The following is a 23265-nucleotide window of genomic DNA, read 5'->3' on the forward strand; positions in this document are numbered from 1 at the left end:
CTCCGAGCAAGGAGAGTCCTCAACAGTCAGAGGTCTAGATAGTTATGCTTTCAGATATCTTTTCTATTTATAGTTAAGGTTTACCCTTTCATCTTTACAGTTTTCTAAATCGATGGTATTGGATGCGTACAGCGAATATGTAAACAACTTCAGTACAGCAGTAGGGATTCTCAAGAAAACATGTGCCACCAAACCTGCCTTTTTAGACTTCTTAAAGGTGAGTTTGTTCAATCCTCGAACAGCTGGGCATATGATATAAATAAGTTAGTATAAGTTGTAAGTTAGGAGTAAATTTGATTGCTGTATATTGTGTGACTTTTTATGGACTTTGGTTTTACGTTTTATGGGTTTGGCACAAAAAATCCCCAGCGAATTCATCTTCCACTACTCTATTTTCAAAATAGTAGCACAATGTTAGATCTAGGATTTATTTTGAAGTACAGAGTAGTTTTGTTGTTGTTCAGATCAGATTACTGGTGTTTGCATGACTGTACCTGGCAAAACATTGAGATTCTTTCATATCAGATGAGCTTCAAATAATCATTCACCATGTGAGGCTTTGTCTTATTTGGGATTTATTTTACTTTTGACTTCTTTATTGTGCAAAGTAGTGTAACTAGACTTCCATTCCACAACAATTTCCTAGTATTTTGAAAATCGTGTTTCTAATTTGGGGTTGAAATTGAAAATTTTTGTGCAGAATGCGTACTACCCTGATGAATATGATGCTTCTGATGATGTGCATGGAGAGCTTGGTACATGCAGTAGAAGTGCTGTGAATCCCTAGGGAATGATACCTCACAGAGGGTACACAAAATTTGTTGCAATGCTTTTAAGCAGTCTGTGACACTGCTGAAGAGCCTGGAAGCTCTACTTGTCCCATTTCCCAAGAGTCCTGGATCGAGTTGTGCCTCTCGGAGCTGTCGCCCTGTCAGGCCTGTTGCAATGGTCCACCAGACACTGAAATTGGATGCCCTAGGGAAACGGAACAGCGAGGCTCTTAGGTTGCCTAGAGAGGGGTGGTGGTGGGGGGGTGATTTGTAATTTGCCTTTAGCTCTTAACATTAACTACCAATTTTTTGGAGTGTGGCCAGCACTGCACAGGATTATATTCTGGAAGCTTTAGGCACCGTGAAGATCAGACTCTAGTGAGTCTGTTTCATACCACGGAAACATTCCATACCAGTGGAAACATCCATACCTCTCACATTGTTAAAGCCTTGTTGTTCCAGCAGAGGTGTAATGTACAGCTCTCATCACTGTTGGTCGGTGCTGGCACTGGTGATGCTCAGAGCTGCGGACTCACAGCCGAACTCTGAAAACTGAAGACATTTCTGTACTTTCCTTTTTTTCGTTTGCCCACTAGCAATGAAGACTGAATCTTTACTACTGCTGTTTGGGCATAAAAAGTTAGTGGAGATAAATAATGAAACAAATTGTTATGAAGCTGATAGTTGTAGCAGTAAATATGAACTTAAGCACAACACCAGTTTAGTATTGTTTGGGTTTGCTTTGGTTTTAGTATTGAGTATTTCCTTTACTCTCCTTATTTTGGGGCAGCTGTGAATCTGGCCACACTATTTCCAAATGTTGAAATGTCTTATACAAATAGGGCTTTTCTGCACATGCAAGTGATATTTGACTGGCTTTATCTGCCAGTCCTGATAATCAAAACAACGGATTCGTATGCTTTTCTTTCCAAACATAAAGCAATGTTCTTTTCCTTAGTTTCTTTAAAAAAAAATTACCTTTTTGTTTGCATAGCACTAAGATTATGATGTTTCCCTTAAATTTCCCCTTAAAAACACATAGCTAGTTAGAGATTTATAGTCTCTTAGCCCCAAGAAACAGAGCAGTAATAGTAAATTACAGAATGTAAATCAACATATCACTTAAATTTTTCAAATTTAAGACCTTGAACAAGCACATTCCCTTTTTTGTGCTTGAAGTTAAGCAGACTTTTCAGTGCACTGCTTATGTAAAAAGAATGAATGTGCCATATCGATATACATAGAGGTGCTCCCTTGCTAGTGAGGCTTTATCCCAGCTGTGTTTGTTTAAGGAAGATTCAGTTCAGTGACATGCCATCATTGTAAAAGTGATTTTATTTAAAGATTTAATATTTTTAAGTGGAATCTTCATAGTAAATAGAATTTTTAAAGTGCCACTACTACAATTAATGTAAATTCTGTAGAAGAATTTTTAAGGAATGTTTTCTCTTTCATTCTGTTAACTGATGGAAATACGCACACAGTACTAAACAGTGTGGCTTTCTTGCTTTGTAGCAATGCCAAGAGTCAAGCCCCGATCGAATTACACTGTATGGTTTAATGATGAAACCTATCCAGCGCTTTCCACAGTTCATTCTACTATTGCAGGTAAATAACGTTTACCAAAGGGATGCTTTTGGTGTATTCTTATGTGGTTTGCTTGTGGGATCGCATGGTAGCTGTCTTCTGCCGGAGGAGTGTGCTGCAGTGGAAGTGGCTATTGGATCATGGGGAAATAAGAAGCAAAAATGTCATTGCATCATAATGTGCTGATCTTGTATTCTGATTGCGGGGCAGGCAGTAAATACACTACAGGAAAAAATGAACTAGATTTACTCTAGATTACTTGCTAGTTTAGATTTTGCTTGTAAGTAAAGCTGTAGTTCAAAAGAGCTACTTGTTCATACAGTTTGTTAGCTAACAGCACTTCAAAACACCACTAGGAACTTTGTGGCATTACTTTCCATTTAAGAAAAATACAAGAGGATGTAGTTCATGCCTTGGATAGTTCAGAATACATGTGGGATGTAGAAAAAAAGCGTGCTCCCTCCCTGACTACTTGGCTCACAGGTAGTGGGCAGTGTGGTGCAGCTTCCTTCTGACCTGCAGCATCTTGTTTTCCTTCCCATGGAAACAGAAGACTTGGCAGGGAGTCCTCGGGTCTCATCTCAACAGGCATTTGAGCTGCAGGAAGAGCACAGTTCCCCAGTGTAGACCTGCTCCAGACCAACTTACGCTGTTTGTAACTCCTTCCAGACTATAGCAGGCCTGTCCCAGTAAGCGCTGTGAGTTGGCTGTGTGTGGCAGGTGCCACAGGGAAGGACAGGCTTTGGGCTGTGGGTCTGGGAATTACTGTGAGAGAAGGAGCAGAGATAGCTGGGGGGGAGCATGTGGGTAGGAAGCCGTGGCGAAAGTTTTTGATGTAGCAGAAGATACAGAGTTTATTGCAGCAAGAAGCCATAGTGACTAATTTTTAAGTGCTGTGGAAAAGGAGAAAAAAATATAATTCAAGTTGTTCCTACTGTATTGCATACAAAAGGGAAAGACTTGGAGAAGCTGTTGTGACCCATGAAGTAAGCAATGTCTCCTACTTCAGGGTGAGCACACTATCAGTTTTTTGGTGAGGAATAATAATGGTGATAAAGATAATACAATATTATTACAACAGTAAAAATCAGAAAAGTTTAATTTTAGATCATTGTTTATGGACACCTATGTATTCTACTGTAACATTTTTCACATTGTGGTTAATATTAATAAATTAAACATTTATTTTCAAGTTCCTTCTCTGTACTTTCATCCTGTAAATAAGCTGTATGTGACCTCATTCAGTATCTTTTCTTAAGAACTATTAAGATATTCAGGAAAGTAAGCAATGTGCTGTCTGAGTATTCCTTAGGTGTTCATTGGTCTTATTCTTTAGTAGTACTTGGGTAAAGAATGTAATAATAACTTTACATCCTGTAATCTTTTGAACTTGACTTTGAAATGAAATCTAATGTTTGTTTTGTTTTATCATTTCCCCTCAGGATATGTTGAAGAACACCAATAAAGGACATCCTGACAGACTACCTCTACAGATGGCTCTTACAGAACTTGAAACGCTGGCAGAGAAGTTAAATGAAAGGAAAAGGGATGCAGATCAGCGCTGTGAAATAAAACAAATAGCAAAAGCAATGAATGAACGTTATCTGAACAAGGTTAGAAAAGTAGGAATGTATGATGGAAGAGTTAGTTTTTGGGCCTTGAGAAATCTCTAAAATGGACACCAAAGAGAAACCTATGTTTTTTTCTGTGCAGGTCGGCAGCATGGGGTCAATTTAGTGGTAGGTGTGAGATGTGACCTACTTCCAGGACTGAACAAGCTCTTTGGTTAAACCACTGTGCGCTGGATCAGGCAACATGTAGCAGTATTGGTGTTCTCTGGCAGTGTAGGAAATAATGCTGTGTAGTAAACTCTTGTGTATGTTTTCTGCATGGGAAAATTAAACTTTTAATTTATCCTAGAACTGAGTAATTACCTTCATCCTTATATTGCAGTGCTTCCAACTATGGAGCATTTCAAGATGTGCTATTGAATGTGTCCAACATCTTCCTTGTTTTAAGGAACATCCCAGTATATTTTATTTGTGCGTATGTATCCCAGTATATTTCATTTGGATCATGCAATAGAAATGTCTTTAAAGAACTGTAGAAGACGTTCAGTAGGAAGGAAGGAACAATCTTCATTTGAGTTTGTTAGTAGCTACCTGTACTGTGGATATATGGATGCTTGTCTTGCATCATAAAACGGTTCCTCCTTTCCCATGAGATAAGGCATAAATGCTTCAGTTCTTGCTTTCGTGAAGTTACAGATGATTATACTCTGGACTCATTCTGGGATGGAGTGATGGGGACATGCTGAAGGTGCAGGGAATGGTGGGTTTTGTGATGCATAAAAGCATAGTAGTCAAACAGAACACACTGTTTTATGCTATTTATCAGAAATGGGATACTGAATTTATTGTTACACTGCAACAACATTTCCATTCTAAGTGCATTAGAAGATGGATTCAGACATTTACTTTTCTAGTTCTCATAATCCTACTTCTTGAAGCAGCTACTAATCATCTACAAATACTTGAAGGAGTTCAAGACACAGAATGTGTTTTTTAAGAGGTGGTCCAGGTTTCCTCTTGTCAGTCCATATAAACTGTGAAATCTTGTATGTTATGCACTGAGAGGATGAATTGATGTATGTGTGGATAGTCATCCCAAATCACATAGGGCCCTGTGTGCCTTGTGGGTTAATATTTGCATATACAGTTTTGGAACAATGCCAGGCAGGGTGAAGGAGGTGGGTGGATAGGAAATGAGTAAGTTATGGACCATTTTGTTCTCTTGGTTGCTATGAAGGTGTGTTTGACCTGTGAAGGATTGGTTCATGCTTGCACGCGGTGCTGATCCTCAACCCTTGAAGGCAAATGGCAGGAGCAATTTACATGCCATGCATCTCTTGCACGTACTGTCTTTTCCTCAGCCTGTGGCAACCTGCCAGCTGCACTCCTTAGCTAGCTCTGTGAGCCCAGGTGGACAGAGCAGGCACAAGCACCCTTCCTCCTCCCTCTGTGACAGCTGGAACCAGGTGTAGCACTTAAATGGGCTGTGAAAGAAAGGATGAAGGAAGGGAACCACAGAAATTGTGGAAGCTATCATTTTTTTTTTCCACTAGGGGACCTTTATCAGTGTGGAAGATTCCCAGACCAATTACATTCCATATGAAGACCAAAAACCCCTGCAGGCTGTGTTGGTGGCAGCAGAAATTAGTTTCTCTATGTGAAAAGCAAATTAGTAAAGAGGCTTAATTCACTTGGGAGATCCACCTGCTAACACTTGTACTAGGATGGCAAGTGATAACCTGTTCTATTTTCTTCTGGTTTTTTGCACTGGATGTTAGATGTGCCATGTATAATATACAGTGCTTTGTTGTTCTTAAATCCAGCTGCTCAGCAGTGGTAACAGGTACCTCATACGGACTGATGATATGGTTGAGACAGTTTACAATGACAAAGGAGAAATTATCAAAACCAAAGAACGACGACTTTTCATGTTAAATGATGTGCTGATGTGTGCAACAGTAAATATTCGGTAAGAATTCATTCATATTTTTAAAATAACCATTCAAGCTTCAGCTGGAAGAAATGATACTTTCTGAAATATTTTTTAAATTGCTTTTACTATGGCTAATGATTTCTAAGATAGTCATAATAAATGGATAGCTAGCTTTGTTACAGTCCTCTATATTGCCTGCTGATGTTTGGAAGTTCTAGAGTAAGCACGTAAGTAAATTTTATCAGTTGGAGTTTACAGATAGAAATTATCTGTAGTGTCTAGTTATTGCTGTATATTAGCATTTAGCAGAGCACAGGTATGCCAAGGTAGGATTTTTTTTCTCCTTTTCCTTAAATTCATACTGTTACACACATACAAATATGTAAATTGACACCATTTGCAAATTACAAAACCAAAACAAAACACAAAGCTAATACATGTAACCAGAACAAACCTGGAAGTCACTAACAAATTTCCAGCTGGGGAAAGGTTTTTATCTCTGAGACCAAATGTTGAAGGATTAAAGCTGAGGTGCTTTGAAGAAGACATCTTTTCATAGTGCTTTCTGTAAATTATGGCTGTAATTATTACTGTTACTATATCTCTGTGTATGCCAAGGTTACACCCACATTCAAATGTTGCTTGTATCATAAATTGTTTTATGTGATGGCACATTCTGACAAAGAAAACATGGAACACTAAAATCTTCCAAGAACATCTTTTCTTAAGCATAATATGAGTTGATATCTCAGTTTATTACTGAAGTATGAATGTGGTACGTATTTTTGTAATAATATGAATGCTTGGTCTCATGCTGGTGAGTGAGAAGTGCCATGTAATAACTGCACTTCAGAAAATGAACAAGCTTATGTCAACTATCCTGTTACTCTTTTCCTTTACAAATTCTTCAGTTCCTTAGTAACACCTGGATATTTTCTTATGGTTGTTTGCAAGAAAATTACTTTTAACCATTCATGTTTTATCTTCTTCCATACCATCATCTTGGATTTTCTGTATTTGTCCTTGAAGTGGCAATGTGCAGTCTGTTTTCATTTTCCATGTGAAAAATTCATGATATGCCAAGTCTCTGGGTTCCTTATTAAGTCAACAGCTCCTGTTATCACAGCACTGTTGTTCTTGTGGGCATTAACTGGTTCTGAGCAACCTCCTTTGGGATGGTAATTGGGCATGCATGTGTCATGGGCATTTGCTAGCTCTGAAAAAGTTTAATTTTGGTTTTCTCTAGCAGTTAAGGTTTGCTTTCCAACCTGCTTGTTTATGTGATAGTGAGTTTTTAGAATAGGTGAATGCACTTTTAGCTTTATTCACTAGCAAATAAAAGGTTTGTGACTTCCTTGGGGTGTTTGGATGCCTGTGGGTCCACCTGCAACCTGTATGTGTGGATTTAGGATTCCTCCATGATTTAATGGACTGCTCTTAGTTTTTTTTTTTTTTTTTTTTTTTTACTGCAGAAGAAACTACCTGTGTCATGTGAAATATAGTTAGAGCCTGAAGGAAATAATCTGCCAGAGTTCACACATGATACCTGTATCCATTCCAGAAGTTTTTGTGCAAAATAAGCATCTGCTATAGAATGTACCCCTTGCCTGTTTGGCTTATGCAGGATAAGCTTTATTTCTCTTTGGTTTAGCTATATGAAGTTAGGCATCTTACCTAAGCTAGGCTTCTGTTATAGCAGGGGTTTTCACAGTGCATGCCTGCAGATTTACCCTGGAAATGTAGACTTTTTCAGAAGTTTTACACGTACATGTAGCTAAGTATGTGTCAGCACACTTAACCACCTTTTGTCCAACATTTACAGAAACAGTCAGATGTCCCAGGAGCCTGGGGACCATTTGTTCCAGAACCATTTTCTATAGCTGGCAAAAGACATGCGTTTCTACAGAGTACATGCCCCTAAGAAGGTCCTTCTTGACACGTAGTCTAGATAACCAGCTTGAACCGGAGACCTAACTTTTAAGTAGCAGTAGTTGGAGGGGGTGGATGCTATCCCTAATGAGTGCTGTGTCCTGCCCAGTCTTGTTTTCTTTCTTCTGAACTAGATCAAGAGTTTATAAATATTTACTTAAGCTGTGGCACTTGTGGTTTTTGTTCATACTTGCCTCTTCATTGAAACAAAAGTATGACTGTGTTGGGAACAGTAGCTGACTAGCTAAACATCAGCATTTAGGTACTGTTCTCAATAACTGCATTTTGCTGACTTCTCCCAAGCATTTAACTTTGTTATTTCAGTCATGCTTTCTGTGAAGTAAACCTTTTTTGTCCACTTTAACATCTCTTTTGTCCTTAACGATAAATGTTTGTTATGTGTGCTTGAATGTGAATAAGGGAATGAAAGAAACAAAGGAAAATGAGTATTAATGCCATTGCTATTCCAAGTGAGCTTCCTCAGTGTGCTCTTTCCTCTGATATGCCTCTTGTGATACACGCTTGCTTCAGCAGTAGCTCACTTGAGATTAAGCTCAGAAGCCACAGCAGTTGCTAAGGTCTGCTGTAAAGAATATCCTGTGCTGTGGGGCTCAGCAGAAATGTTAGCTTGTCCGCCCTTGGGTGGTTACATTGCCCTCCCTGCTGCTGGTAGTCATTCAAAGGTCCCATCATCCGTACTTCTCTCAACATAGTAGTTACTACTTTTGAGCACTGTTTCAAAAGGATTAGGAAAATATGGAGCCAAAGTGTCATCCTAAGAGCTTGTGTATCAAAAAGCAGGTTGATCTTATAAGATGGTCATTTATGTTTTGTTATAGAAATGTAGGGACTGTTGTGCTGGCGGTCCTACGCTGTTTGTAAATGAGATTATCTGCACCTGCATAGCTGCTCTTTGCACTCCAGGAGAGATCAGTCACAGTCAGCCTGATGCATGTATTTGTTTCAAGTTGTGCATGGTGCTCAGACAGATAAACAGCAAATTTTAGAAGCTAAAATAATAAATGGGACTTGAAACACAGTTGTTTGTCAAAGCAATAATTTGTGCATCTTCCAGCTCTTCCTATGAAAGCAGTGGCGCTGTGACAACTGGCCAGAGGTATTTATTGAAGTGGAGTGTACCGCTGGGACAAGTGGAAGTCATCGAGTATGGCAGCAGTGAGGGCCAAGGAGAGAACTGCAGGTTTCCACCCCAGCACTCTGCTGAAAATGTCATCATTAACTCTAAGCCAAGTAAGTGACGGGAGTTATTGACTTGTACAGGGTTTTTTGGTTGGGGTTTTTTTTTTCCCATTAAAATCCATATTTGAATTTCAATGGGCTACTGAAAACAAAGGAAAGAATTCTGTGAATGAAGACTTCTGTAACATGGACAGTAATACAACCTCTTTCCTTGGAAGCAGACAATCTGTAAAGTGATAGCCAGTCTCCTGCCTTGCAACATGAGTTATTTGTACTTGTCCTAGTTCAGTGTTCTATACAGGAATGCAAAAAGTGTTTTAAAGTATGAACGTGTGTGGGCATTCATATATATATGAATTCATATATATATTCATACAATACAACCTGTAAAAAGGTTGTTTTGGTGTGGTGTGCCAGCTGTCCCGTCGTAGCTGGTCATGCATATGTTCTTTATCCCATAATTAAGGAAGTTTCTCTCAATAAAAATGACCAGCTACCCTGTTGCTGTGGAATAGTCTCAACACAAGTGGTTTTACTGCAGGGTAGAAGTTACTTCTCTCAAGCCCATAGTATCCCACCTGTCAAACGCAGTAATAAGTGCTTCAGAAAAAAACATCAATTTTAATTTTAATGAGTGTTTTTGAAACAATATGCCAATAGGTAATTTAATCCAAGCCTCTCTCCAAACTCAACCTCAAGCTCTGAAGTTTGCAAGTTCCTTCTGTGCCTGTTAATCCCTCCTAAAAGCCTGCTAACTACCCTCAAGAGATGTATGAATTCCAAGAGCTGACTTGATAGCTAGCCTTTCACATATAATGAGTTATTTTTATATCTTGTGTTTTGCCTAAATACTGCATTTTTTTAGTACATTTTATATATCTAGATTGTGATCCTTGTTAGTGGACTAATTTGCATGGATTTCAGTGCTAGCTCTTGGCATTATTTCACATTGTATTTATTTAATATTGCACCCTTGGCTTCCTGAATTTTCCCACAGTTGTGCTGTAAGGAGGCATAAATATTACACTTCAGAATTATCTGAGGTGCAGCTGCAGCATTTAATGCCCCCCATGTTCTCCAGGATGGTTATTGTCAGGTGGTTTTGCTCCTCTCTTTGTAAACAGCCACAGAAAATTTTTACAGGTAGTTACGTCTCAATTTCAAGAATGATGTCATCTTGTAACTCCTTTTAACCATTAATGGGCTACTTAGACAATGAGGTTAAGGCTTTTATGTTGTCATTTACCAGCTGCTGTATGCATGACTCTGAATGTATATAAAGGAGAATATTACTTAGAATGGAGGGGTCCTTCTTATAGCTGAGTTTGGGAGGAACAGCTTGTTGAATAATCCTACTGCAACTTTGTGCAGTAGCTTCACAGACGATTAGACCAAATCCTTGCCTGTCAGCAAGATCAGATGGGGAAGTGGAGCATGAGGGGAGAAAGAAAAACTTTTACCAGAACAGTCCTGTAGAACTTACTTGAACCTCTTGGCTTTGAGGTTGCCTAGCTTCATGATGTTTGGTGACAATATGTCAAAAAAATGAAATTACTTTGTACATCATTTGTAGTCTCAACTTTCAGGTTAAATGGTAATCAGTAGGTAAAAGATGAGCTGAACAACTGTCCTCTTGGTAAGCTCTGATCGTTGCATTAATTCAGTCTTGCCCTAGTGTAAAAGGGATCAAAAGCTAAGAAATAAAATGCTTATGAAAGATTCTGGTTATACAAATGAATAAATCTTCCCTCAGCTTTAATCAAATGTTTCTGCCAAATGATCGAGCTAAATTGAATATAACCCATCATGAAAGAGCAAGAGTGTAGCCTTGCTATTTGCATGTACTGCTGTGTCTGTGCTAGTTTTACTTTGAATGCAGACTTGTCCAAATTGGCCTGTGTAGACGAGTTTGAATACACACCTAATTGTGTTAGTTATTCTGTAGAGTTGCCCCCTTAGTTCCAGTCATCTTGGCCTCTAAAGGTGCAGAAGCTCAGAAAGTTCAGCCTGCCTGCAGCGGGAAAGGACTGGTAAGATTTTGTGTAATGGTTCACTGTTGCTTGTTTATTTGCACCCACCAACACGCTGCATTTTATAGTTGATGATGACACAATTTTTTTCATGGTAGTATCATGTTTTTTGGGATCAACAATCATGAGATTGTTGGGTATTAACCACAAACTGCAAAACACTACCAACAAAATATTGTCGATTCTTTGCCTGAAACTGCTTGACTTAACGGTTGTCATAAAGTTATATCATGTTTCCTTCTGTTTTCAAAGTATACCAAGTGCTGTGGTGAAATCCCAGTGGCCTCATAGTGTGTGGTTTTAATAACATCAAGAACAATTTGTGATGCTGCAGGCAGAATCCTGTTTCCATCACATAGAACCATGTTTCAGACCTTATTTTCAGCTTTCATTTCCAGTTTCTGGGAGCTGGAGAGATACAGAATGATGATGATTCTGTGTAAAAGCATTAAGAAGTAGGGGGGTCATTTCTTCTGTTTCTAGAAGACTGAGAAAAGTTGTTTTCTATCTGTAACTCATCAGGTTAAGTACTTGACCCCTGTATAAAGTTGGCATTCTCACATTACTGCTGTGATTAACAAGGACTCTTAATGGATTCTAGTTTGTTATTGTGAGGATTACTGATTATTAGCTGCATTTCTCTCATCGTGGCACTTTTTTCTCAGCCAAAATCCTTTTTATGAGGAGGCAACTGTCATAACTGTATCTTACTGTATAATTTAAACTATTATTGGCTAAATGCAATTGGTGCTTTCTACGATGCTGCAAGAAAGGATAGTATTGTTAAAGGATGCAAACTTTGGGTGTTACAGAGAAATTAATAGATGAATTTGAATTCATATCGTACATGTTGTAATATGCAACTGCTGAAAGGTGGAAAGGTTTTATGAATATGCATAAACCAAGGGCATGCTTTAGTACTGTTCTACAGTGGAAAGCAAGGGCTGTGTGAACTTGGTTTTCACTTGGCAAAATCATCAGTTTGCAGTTTTGTACCCAGTTCTGCTTTGCATACCAGTCTTTTGTCTCTGAATTCTAGAGAACACTTTCAGGGGTTGTTAAGTTCATGGCTGGTTTTTTTTAAGCCCTTTGTCTTTTGGCAGGAGAAACTGTGTGGCCTGAGGGTACATGGGGGAAGGCAGGAAAATTTTCCTAGGGTGTATTCTGCTATGCTGTTCCAGTCCTTGCTGTGCTTTTGTTTTATTCTTGGTGCTAGAGGGATACAACAGAAGTAGACTATAGGTTCTTTTATTTATGGAGAAGGATTGAAGCCTCAGCTGTTTGGCAGAATCCTTTATTTGTATGGTTCTAATATTGTATCCTGATGGAGTGCAATTATAACTTGTGTTTGCTTCCTGTAATGATATTTAAAGCAGAAAACATTTCATTCTCAGTCTTCAGAAAAAAATAGCACATTTATCGGATCGCATTCCTCTGAGCAAATTAGGCAAAGTCCTATTTCATGTATCGGAGTTAATCTTGCTTGAATGTCTGTGAGTATGAGTCTCTGGCATGCCAACTGGACAGTTCCTGTGGAAGTAGTTAGCTTAACTCTTTGTGACAGAAGCCTGATGTGTGAATTTTCTTCTGTAGAACCATTTGCAGAAAGATGGAAGATGAATTTTTTCCCTATTAAATCCATGTACTGTTTCTGGTAGGCTACTGCTGTTGTCCTCTCCCTCCCAGTTAGTCCATGTGCAGAAGGACAGACACATTCATAGTACTAAAAATTTGAATTAATATAGCAAAAGAGGAATATTTTCAGCATGAGTAGGAAGTTGTACGTTCTTGGGTTTGATTTACTTGTGCTGAAAGAATTGTGTCGTGTAATGGAGTTCAGTAAGAGGTATTTGAAGCGTGGTTTAGGTGGTTACGGGAGCATTTGACTTGATTCTATGGTGAGATAAGAAAACTACTATAATGGTAGGTGAGGCTGCTAAGTGGATAGGCCTTTTAGTGGGCCCTGTTGCAATAGAACACGGGGTAACGGTTTTAAACTAAAAGAGTTAGATGCAGACTAGATGTAAAGAAGACATTTTTTATGATGAGAGCGTTAAAGCACTGGCACAGGTTGCCCAGAGAGGTGGTAGGTGCCCCATCCCTGGAAACTTTCAAGGTCAGGTTGGATGGGGCTCTGAGCAACCTGATCTAGTGGAAGGTGTCCCTGCTTATTGCAGGGGAGTTGGACTAGGTGACCTTTAAAGGTCCCTTTCAACCCAAACCATTCTATGATTCTAAGATTCTATGAAGCAAGAACCTTGTTTTCAAGGCCCAAAAAGAACTCAGCAAAAGTATTATGTAATATAGGGATGACCCTAGCCTATAAATGGTTGAAAAGCTCAAAATGAGACACTTTCCTTAATTATACTTCTTCCTTACGTAATGCTAACTAGTGAATTCTGTTCTTCCACACAGTTGTGTTGATACATGCATTGATTTCACCTCCTCTGTCTGTGAACTACTGAAAACAATGGATTCAGCATTCACAGCTGGGATACTGGTTTGGTTTTGTTTTTCTTTATTCTGTTTTGTTTTATTCCAAGATGTCTATAGGTAACCTGCTTATTGTGGACCTAGGGAAATGAACATCAAGTTTAAGGTTCCTGAATTTTAGTATTTGCTCTGTCACAGGTTTGCTTGTATGTTTGTGGGAGTCTTGCTACTTCTGTACCTTGGTTTCTGCAACTATAAAATACACTGTGCTCTGGGCAGGAACCCTAAGCACTCAAAGTACCTCAGACACCTAATGTGTCTGGAGGGAGTCTAAAGGGAGGCCACAGATCACTTAAACCTGCCCACAGGTAAATTGCTATCTTTGATAATCAAGTTATATCATAGAGGAATTGAAAGAGTAATCAGTGCCTATTCAAATACTAGGTTATTGCTAACTATTTTTTGCTAATTTTTCTGTCTTTATTTGTTACTTTAGATGCTGTAAGCATCTGAAGCAATTAATGCGTTTATTGTGATGTTATCTTTTTTGCTATTATATGCTGCTTTGTCCTGAATGATCTTTAGTAATTGAAGGGATTTATCTGTTGGCTGTTTCCTTGGGGTTTGGTTTATTAGGGATTCTTTTGTTGTTGTTGGCTTTTGAGGAAGTTTACTACATAGCTGTATCCTAGTAAATGATAATTTTTCAATCAAAATGGGTGAGAAGTTGAATTGAATTTATGGAAAGAGAGCACTAAGAAAGTTAAATGTTACCCATACTTTTCTGATAAAAGAGGATGGGTGAAAGAGCAATTAATACAACCTGTTTCTTAGTATGTCATATCAATATGACATATTTTAAATATGTCTTCCAAAAATATAAAAAAATATAGTCAAAAGCAAATTTGTCACTTCTTATAAAAACGTACTGTATTCCCCTCTAGAAGAATCTGGAAGTGGACCTTCACTTGCAAGTCACCCATCTGTACATAAAATCACTGAAAATACATGTATTTCACTGCTCTTAAACGGGAATATAGGAGCAAAGGTCAAATGCACCGGCCAGAGTTTCAGCTTTTCAGGTTCCTGGAATGTGGTGTTAAGAGTTTGCAGCACTTTATGCAAACTGCTGATGGGTCGTGAAATGTGGTTTCTGTGCCAAGATGAATGCCTGCTTGGTGCTGCCGCGACAGTGACCACCCCTAGTTGCCTGTTCCCTGGTTCCCAAGAATGAAAAGGATGAGCTCTAAAAGTTTTTCACAGCGGTTTTATTGAAGAAGACCAGACTAGAGAGACTCTGTAGAAGCAAGGTGGGTGGGCTAAGTATCCTGTCATTTCTGGTTGGGAAACCAGTGCCTGTTAGCAGTGTTCTGCTGCAGGTCATGTTGATTAGGAGCCATACGCAGCATAGCCTATTACTTAAGCAAAGAACCGTTTAATTTGAGCCATATGGCTAAAGGCTGAAAGAGAAAATGAGCAAGACCCATCTGTACTATATGTATCATGCAGTGATGAGTGTAGGAGATAACAGTAAAAAGAAAAAACAGGTTAGCACATTTATGTCTATGGCTGCATTTTAGTGTTGTTTTTTGTTTCACAGGTTTACAGTTCGTAACTGAGATCAAACCTCAGCACTGCTACACCATGGCTTCTCATCTTTCCTGGTCCGACTTCCAGGGATATATTTGTACTCCATTTCCAGTCATGTGTGGCTTTGATCTCTGTGGGTTTTGTTTACTGTCAAATGTAGTGACATAACACTGAAGTGCAGGCATGATTCCTTTCTTCCGAGTTTCCTTCTTCTTGATGCAGTCATTTTATGTAGGTCTCCAAGTGTTGCCAGGGAAACAGGCAGGAGTGTTTGGTGGGCTACAGTGTGCACCTGTGTTTCTGTCAATGTCTTGCCCAGTGGAAGAACAGTTCTTGAAAACAAAGATAGTGCTGCTGTGATAGCCATTACCATTAATGCTGGTTTTTTTACTGGTTTGTCTAACAAGAAATACAGAATTGGAGAAGGGAAAATAAAAATTAGCTTTATCATCACTGCAAGGCTGGACAATTGTACTACAATGTCCAGAGTAAGCAAGACTAAACATTAAGTGGCATATCAACTCTAGCATTGATGATAAGGTTTTAAAAAGGATGATGTGGGATGAATTGCTAGTTAAACTAACTTTCACCTCTGAAATAGAGTAATAATGTAAAACTTTATTTTAAAACTATTGAAATGATACTGTACAGTAATATGTTTATAAATGTAAACTGTCATTGATATATGTGAACAAAAGACCAGAGATTTTAAATCAGTCTATCTCCAAATAGCCTGTTCAGCTGAGCAAACCAGGTGACGTGAAATAGTTCATTTTTTAAGCAGATATATGTTTCTAGCTGGTGGACTAGGCACAGAATAAATTAGGTGTTAACATGTTTGTCTCACCCACTTTGGATAAGATTCATCTGCTTGCCTTTCATATCCACCATAGTGGTTATAGGGCTTGACGTTCACCTCCTATACACTGTTTTTAGGGGTCTCGTCCATGTTTTTACACAGAGTAGTGAAATATGTAGAAACATAGCTATAAGCAAGTGAATATGAAAGAGTGAGGTAAGCTCCTCACAGTATGATTTCCACTTGAGTTGTTACAGGTGGTTTGGTGGGAACTCCAGTGTAAACCTCTGGCAGCTTGGCCAGTTTACAATCACCTGCAGACCTGTCTTGAGATCCCTGCAGTACTTTCATCATCTAAATGCCTTCACATGAATACTTTCACTGCCTGTTGCATCCAGTTCCTGTCATGCTCTTCCATGCCAATGCAGGTGTACACTGGAGGTCCTGTGCAGCTCCTCTCCCAATTTGGGAGGGCAGAGGCTTCCAGGTCTGTGCTACCCGCAGCCTTCCCCTTCAGGACCTGTGAGAGGAAAGGGCCATGGTACCTCTTGTCTTTCACTCTAAAGTCTCTTTGCTTCCAGGACTTTCCTTCCTCATGGGAACAGAGCCAGGAACTGGAGTTCCTGTGATACATATCTGCAGTCAGTACGTAGTCCAGGAAGGCACCAGCTGTTGTCCCAGCTAGCATGTTGCTGAGGAGCCAGGCTGTGGGGTCCATACTTGTCAGCACATCGGGGCTCCAGTGTTTCTCCCTCCTGTTGTTCCCTAGTTCTTTCACTTCCTTCCTCGTCTCTGACACAGCACAGCTGCTTCTGTCAGCAGGAAAGAAAATCTTTATGTGACTTTATCTCTGAAATTCCCTGTGCAGTCAGGATTAACTGGAGTTTAATATAATCCTGAAGCCATGCTCTTGATGTATGAACTACTTCTCACCATCTCAAGAGGCTTTGCATTTCCTTGGTGTTATTGCATAATTTTACTCACAAATGGTATAACACTATGAATTTAATACCTTACTCAATATTTGCAGTTGCAAGCTGTTGATTTTATCTTCACATTGCTCAAGCTGTGTGTGTATAAGCAGTTTTGCGGTTGGACTGTAGTTTTTGTGCAACCTGTTTCTTTGGTGTTCAGATCTGATACAACGAGCATATAGTGAGACAGGCCTCCACATTCATGTAATTACCAGTTGAGAGCAAGGTATTAACAGCTGACAGGGATGTGAAGCATGTTAAAAATACTTTGTCAAGAGTTGAGACTTGGGAGGTTTGTTTCTCACCTCTGCTCTATGTGTACTGGGTGGCATGTGTATTTGATTCTTTGTGATTAGGACTTGAAGAACTACCCTGTCTTGTGTGGCAGTGAGAATAAATACATTAAAGAGTTTTAGAGGCTCAGATTATTAGATTCAATAATTAAGCTCATAGAGATTATCTTTAGGTGCTTACGTGATTAAAGTATGATTAGACTGAATATGTAATTTCAAATTTATGATAATGCTCTTCATATTGGTTAATGATGGTGATAGGTCCTGGCTGTATCAGTGATTAGGCTTGCTTACCCCATGTACAAATTTAACAGTTTCTCTTCTAGTAATCTCAGGGTTTATTGCCTATCACATAATATTACGTGTGTGTTTGTGCTGTTTCTTTGTGTACTAGGTTACCAAACTTAATTTAGGGTTGTGCTGTAAAGCTATGTGTGAGTAGCAGCTCAACTTATCATTGACGGCTGCCAACTAAGTTTGTTTTCTGAGATTATTCCTGACTTCCCATTTTCTTCAATTTCCAAACCTGGAGGCTAGTACCACTCTCTAAACATTTGTGCAGTTTGGACCTGAGAGTACAGTGTTATCTCAGGTGAGCTACAGTTCAGCCATGGTGGCTCAGATTTTTCAGGAGCATGCAGCTGTGGAGATCAGTGTACTATCAACATTGTTCTCACATCATAGCCAAAATATACAGCACTGTACTAATTACTAAAAGCTGCAACCAGGACAGGCATGAAAGAACAAATGGGGATAAGGCAGAAAGCCTGCTTTTCTCTTACAAAATTTAAATTGGCCTGTGAGCTTATTTAGGTCTTAAACCAGGATTTTGGATTCACAAGATTACTTTTTTTCTTTTAATTTATTCTACTGAAATTCCAATTGCCTATTCAAATGCTCTCATAAAGGAGAAACGAATAAACATAACCCACCTACATGCTTCTCTGAAGTGACATTGGAAACAGAAGCAGCATTAGTAAGCAAGTGGAAAGACCCAGATAGGAGGGGTGTGGTGCTGGGGAAACTGTCAGGGACTTTGCTTACTTAACACAACATGCAGGAAGCTTGTAGTTCAGCATTTAAAAATAAAATCTCATCTGCTTTGTCACTGGCTTTAATACTCATACAGAGTTTCCAGGCAGAAGGGATCAGACGTATGGACGTGCCTCCCTTGTGTGTGGCTGGTGCTTGGATTTGTCAAGTTCTGGCAAGGGAAGGGCTTGGTGCAGCAAAGGAACCTCATCGCTGGCTTTCCAGTGAAAGCTAGGTGTTCTGGTGCAGAGGTTTTTGTAAAGGGAAAGGGAATAATACCTTAAAATGGACATCAGTATCAGAATGGTGATGTTCTTGCAATTCCCAATATTCGTAATGCTTTTGCCAGATCTGTTTATTGATTGCTGAAATAGATCACTTGTATATGAAAATGCCACATAAAGGTCTCCTTTGATACTTGCGCTAAGAAAATTAGTTCCACTAGACGTCCTCAGGGAGAAAGCTTTTCCACCATTTGACAAATTCTCTTGCCTAGAGAAAGCTGTAAGGCATTTGTCCTGTGTGTTTTCCATACCAGTGTTATCGGTAGGAGCAGGTTCCAGTACCAAAGGTAGGGAAAGAATTCCTCACCTGCAGTAATTGAATCTTGGGCCTTATTAATGGTTTCTAGTTTTCCTTGCAGAAAACTATTTTACTTCAGCTATAATGTTGTCTCTCAAAACAGTCTCCAGTTTTGTCCTTCCTAAAGGTGGGCATCTTAAACTGAGCAGTGGGATGCTGTCTGCTTATTATTACTAGATAAAAAAAAAATCAGTGAAACATTCCCAGGACATCAAAGTCACATTTAAAACAAAAAGCAGTTCTGACTGTTTCTGATTGCACTTAAGCAGTTTTAAATATATTACTGCTACATGATCATAGTTCAACCTAAACGTGTTCACAATCTCGTGAAATCTGTCCAGTTTTTTATGAACTGATCGAGAATTCATCTGGTATCTTGATGCTTTGCTTTCCGGAACACTGTACAAGCTTCTTGAGTTGAAATGTAGACTTAAATATTGTGGAAGGGGCCTATTTTTTATTATTTGTACTGAGTGCTTAATTCTACACATGTACCAGTTTATTATGCCTTCCTCAGACACAGCAGCTTTTAAAGTTGCCTCCCACACATGTAACTTCGCCCCCCATCCCAGGTGATTTTTATGCTCAGGATGAGGATTGAATCTTTTCCAAATCTCTTTACTTCATAACACTTGATGTTTCAGTATGCTGCCTGGATGCACACAGATGGCTCAGTGGGAGGAAGCAATACAAATGCGCTCAGCTTTGAAGACCAGATTGCAAATGGCAAATCAAATTTAGGACCTACTAGCCTTTCAGAGAGTATTCTTCAAATCCGGCATGTTCTTCAAGCGTACCATTAATTTTGTGTTACCCCTCAGTAATACTGGAACTATTGTCAGGAAAATAGCTTTTCTCAGTTTTGGTTGAGGTCTTCACATGTGGGTGTTTGTGAGCTTCCATTTTGTGTAACACCTAATTTGACTTCAGGGCTCTGTGTCTCTCAGAAGCAAAGTAATCTTTCTAAGGACCTTGAATTTCCATGATGCGTCTGTTCTCACTTCATGTCGATACAGCTTTTTCAAAGTAATTTCTATTGATATACTGTGGTTTTGAACCATGTGGGGAAGAGGTCGTTACTATAAGCGTACTCAAGGCAGATCTTGTCAAGTTTACTTACCTTGCAGTTAAAAGAGATACCCAGGAATGTATCTATTAACAAGTCTTTGGCTTTAATGTGATACAGATACAGAAATGTTTGCAAGAATAGTTGCAATATTGAGAGTATACCAAATGAGGCTTTTATTATATTTGCATGCTATTGGGATTTATGCAATACTATTACTTGAAAAAAATCCTCCTAACCGGGAATGAGCAAGAGTTTAGTGTGGGAAGGGACCACATGAGCCATTACATGTGCTTACGCAGGAATAGATGTTTAAATGATGGGTGCATCTACTCTAGGCAATGCAATACTTTCTTTTTCCTCTTCGGTGGCATAAATCTGTGAAAAATCAGTGTTTCACAAGAGAGAATCAGAACACACAGCAAAAGCTAGTGGAAAATGCGTACACGTGAGAAATCACTGCAGTAAATAAACGTGTCCCATAGTAATTCTTGGAAAGGGAGAATAGGGTGTGATCAGTTCAGGAGTACAATATCCAATATGCTTGTGATGCCCATGCAAATTGAAAATTTAGAGGAACTGGATAGACAAAATTTCCAAGGGAGCAGCTGCTCTACCAGCGCCCAGTAAAGCAGCTGCTGCTGTGCTGTCTGTGCAGGGGAAGAGCTGCAGCTGCTGGCTGTGCTCCCTTGCAAATCAGCCCACTGCCAGAGGTGGGAATTCTTCCCCTCTGCCCACACCTAAGCACTAGCACACAGACACTCTCCTGCGTGTGTGTATTTATGCACAACCTTCCAAAGCATAATTTTGCCCTAGCCAAGTTAAACTTTAACCACACCCAGGGAGTTTCCTGCAGGCTTTGAAAGTGTGTGGATGTAAATGGGCTACAATTGCTTCTGTTTCAATTATAAGAATTATTTCAAACCAGGCAAAACTGGTGAATTTAAAGGTGTAGTGCTGAGAGTGACACTGGGAGGGAAATAAGCAGGTAAATTAAGTGTTATTAGTGTTATACTTAAATATATCTTGACTAAAGAGCAGTTGTTATAAAAAGCAGAATCTTCCCATCCTAATTTTACTTAGCAACAAAAATCAATTTAAGTTTTACCCTCCTTCCTCCCTCTAAAGCAAATGGCAGTTTTGTTTTCTTTTTTAACCTTGAATATATCTCATAACAATGCTGAGGAATGAGTTGGGTGTTCTGCATGAATTACTGGTCGTTGGCAGTAAACTTTCCTGTTGCAGGGAGGCACAAATTCCTCTGGTAAAATCTTAGCAACAAAGGAATTGATGAAAAAAAATTCCTGCTAACTTAGATGCGGCCAAGATTTCACCCTTGATCTGTAGGTGGAATGCAAAAAGCATTGCCTCTGAAGCTATGTATGTGGTTGTCAGTTACAGCACACTGCCTTCTCTCCTGCCCAGGCACACCATCCTTCTGTAACATGTAGAATGTGTAGAGCTGGATAGAATCTTCTCTAAACTCAGGAAGGGGTTTTTTTCACGTTGGAAAAATAAGTTGTTTTGGAGCTTGATAATTAGCAAGTCTGGCTTAGAAATGGGAAGGAAATGACTTTATCGTTTGTGAAACATTTCAAAGTACAAAAAGAAACCAACCACGTATCTGCTTTGGAGTGAAGCCAAGAGTTTTTCAGTGCTCTCTATGGAAAAAAGAAAGTGAACACCCACCCCAAAATAGCCAGTAGTCCAATGGTCAGGTAACATGTGTGGGCTGAAGCAGCCAGTCTTTGGCTGATGAACAGATTAGAGTGCCCCCTGACCTCCTTCACCCAGGAAAAACCCTTGTCAGACAATTCTTAACCAGATCACCTAGCAGTCAGCATTTTGTTAACTACCAAGAAGCTAATCCTATTTGAAAAGACATTTAGGTAACCCTTACAGGACCTACTTCAGAGAGGAAGTTGCTGTAACTTGTGGTCAGTTCTCAAAGAACTCTCTTCTGATGAGTCCATCATTGCTGATCTATTATTTTTTGGTGTTCTAGCCTGTGCCCACTAAGGTCCTCCACAAAGGAATGATATTAGGTGTGGCTGTTGATCTAGTCATTGATTGACTATTCAGATATCTTCTTAATTTAGCCATTTGTCTTTTCTTGAACATCAGAGGATAGAAGCAGGCTCTCTTAAATTAGTTGTTGATTTGCTTTTTGACTTCCTATCCTGTGCTGAGAATGTGGTCTTCAATGAATGAGCCTCAAATTAATTCCATCTGTTTTTTCTGTGTGACAGAATTTCAGATGCAAGGTTAGTTTATTTGATTTGACACACTTATTGCATCCTTTTTATCTTGACTTATTAAAAGCTTATAAAATATGCATGGTGCAGACAAAATAGACTCAGGTGACAATTACTGAATGAAATTCAAGATCTATGCCTTATTCTTAAGGCTGGAACAAGGATATTTGTAAGAGCATTTTAAGCTTCAGGAAGGAGATTGTAGAGGACAGCTCTTTTCAGGCACAGTGGATGTATATATTGCACAGGGCAAGTCTGTCTAAGTAATTAAAGCTTTCTTTATGGCTTCAGTTGAAAATTGGCATAAAGTCTTGCAGCATCTAAGAGCTGCCTGAACGCTGGCTGTTATATGCTGCAGGTTAGTGTCCATTCTCCAGCCTGCTTTCAGTAATATAATTGAAATATCGGGGTAACTCTGTCTTTACGAAGCTGCCAAGAGTGATCTTGGTTTTTAAAACTTTAAAATAATGTAATTCACTTGAATGAAAATACCAGTTGTATACAAGGGAATCCTGACAACCTTTCAGCTTTTCACAGCCTGGTAGTTGTAAATTTTCTCTTGGTTCAAATCCACAAAGATAAATTTCAGAAATATTTGTAATATGGTTTTGAGTGCACCAGTTTGGTTTGTTTAGTAGTGGAGATTATAACAGATAGGTAAATGAATAGACTATGAATTCATTTATTTGGTTTGAAGAAAGTGAAAAAGCAGCTTAGTGAAAGTATGTAGTCTGCATTTCCAGAAAATTATTTCATTTTTTAAACAGATCTGCAGACATAGTCTACTGACCATAATCTCAGAATTCTTCCTCTTAGGTCTACTTTGGAGTAATTTCTTTTCATTGTGTACAATAAATGTAATGAGTTTTTCTTCTGGACTGATTTGTTTTCAAGGGTAAGAAAGGCTAGAGTATTCTTTTAATTAACATTCAGAATGGGCAAAGAAGGGTGGATGAAAGTTGCATCTATTATTTGGCTGGGTAAATAGTAGTAAGTGCAGTCATTCCCTTGTTTAGTGCTCGAGGGCAATACACAGAGATCTTTTCATTGATTCAATTTACCAGAGGATTTAAAGGCAAGAGAATAATTTGAAATTCCATGGGAATGTGTAATATCTCAGGTATGTGTTGCATCTTCGTGCAGTGAAGTGGAGTATTCAGATATAAAGTAACCCTTAACATATTCCTTGAGCCTTTAATTTGTATACTTTTCAAGGTTTAA

The 23265-nt window shown here is 39.0% G+C and overlaps 1 protein-coding gene across 4 annotated transcripts in view; it reads left to right on the forward strand.

Moving 5' to 3' along the window:
• Positions 1-23265, forward strand: part of ARHGEF10 (Rho guanine nucleotide exchange factor 10) — a 117080-nt gene that overhangs the window by 49248 nt on the left and 44567 nt on the right. For all 4 annotated transcript variants that reach the window (XM_037392141.1, XM_037392140.1, XM_037392143.1 and 1 more), the window contains 5 exons: positions 101-217; positions 2286-2378; positions 3800-3970; positions 5752-5897; positions 8866-9041. In XM_037392141.1, coding sequence (XP_037248038.1) covers positions 101-217; positions 2286-2378; positions 3800-3970; positions 5752-5897; positions 8866-9041 — 703 coding nt within the window. The remainder of the gene's footprint in view (positions 1-100; positions 218-2285; positions 2379-3799; positions 3971-5751; positions 5898-8865; positions 9042-23265) is intronic.

Source organism: Falco rusticolus, chromosome 6, assembly GCF_015220075.1.
Source record: "Falco rusticolus isolate bFalRus1 chromosome 6, bFalRus1.pri, whole genome shotgun sequence".
In the NCBI taxonomy this organism is placed as follows: domain Eukaryota; kingdom Metazoa; phylum Chordata; class Aves; order Falconiformes; family Falconidae; genus Falco; species Falco rusticolus.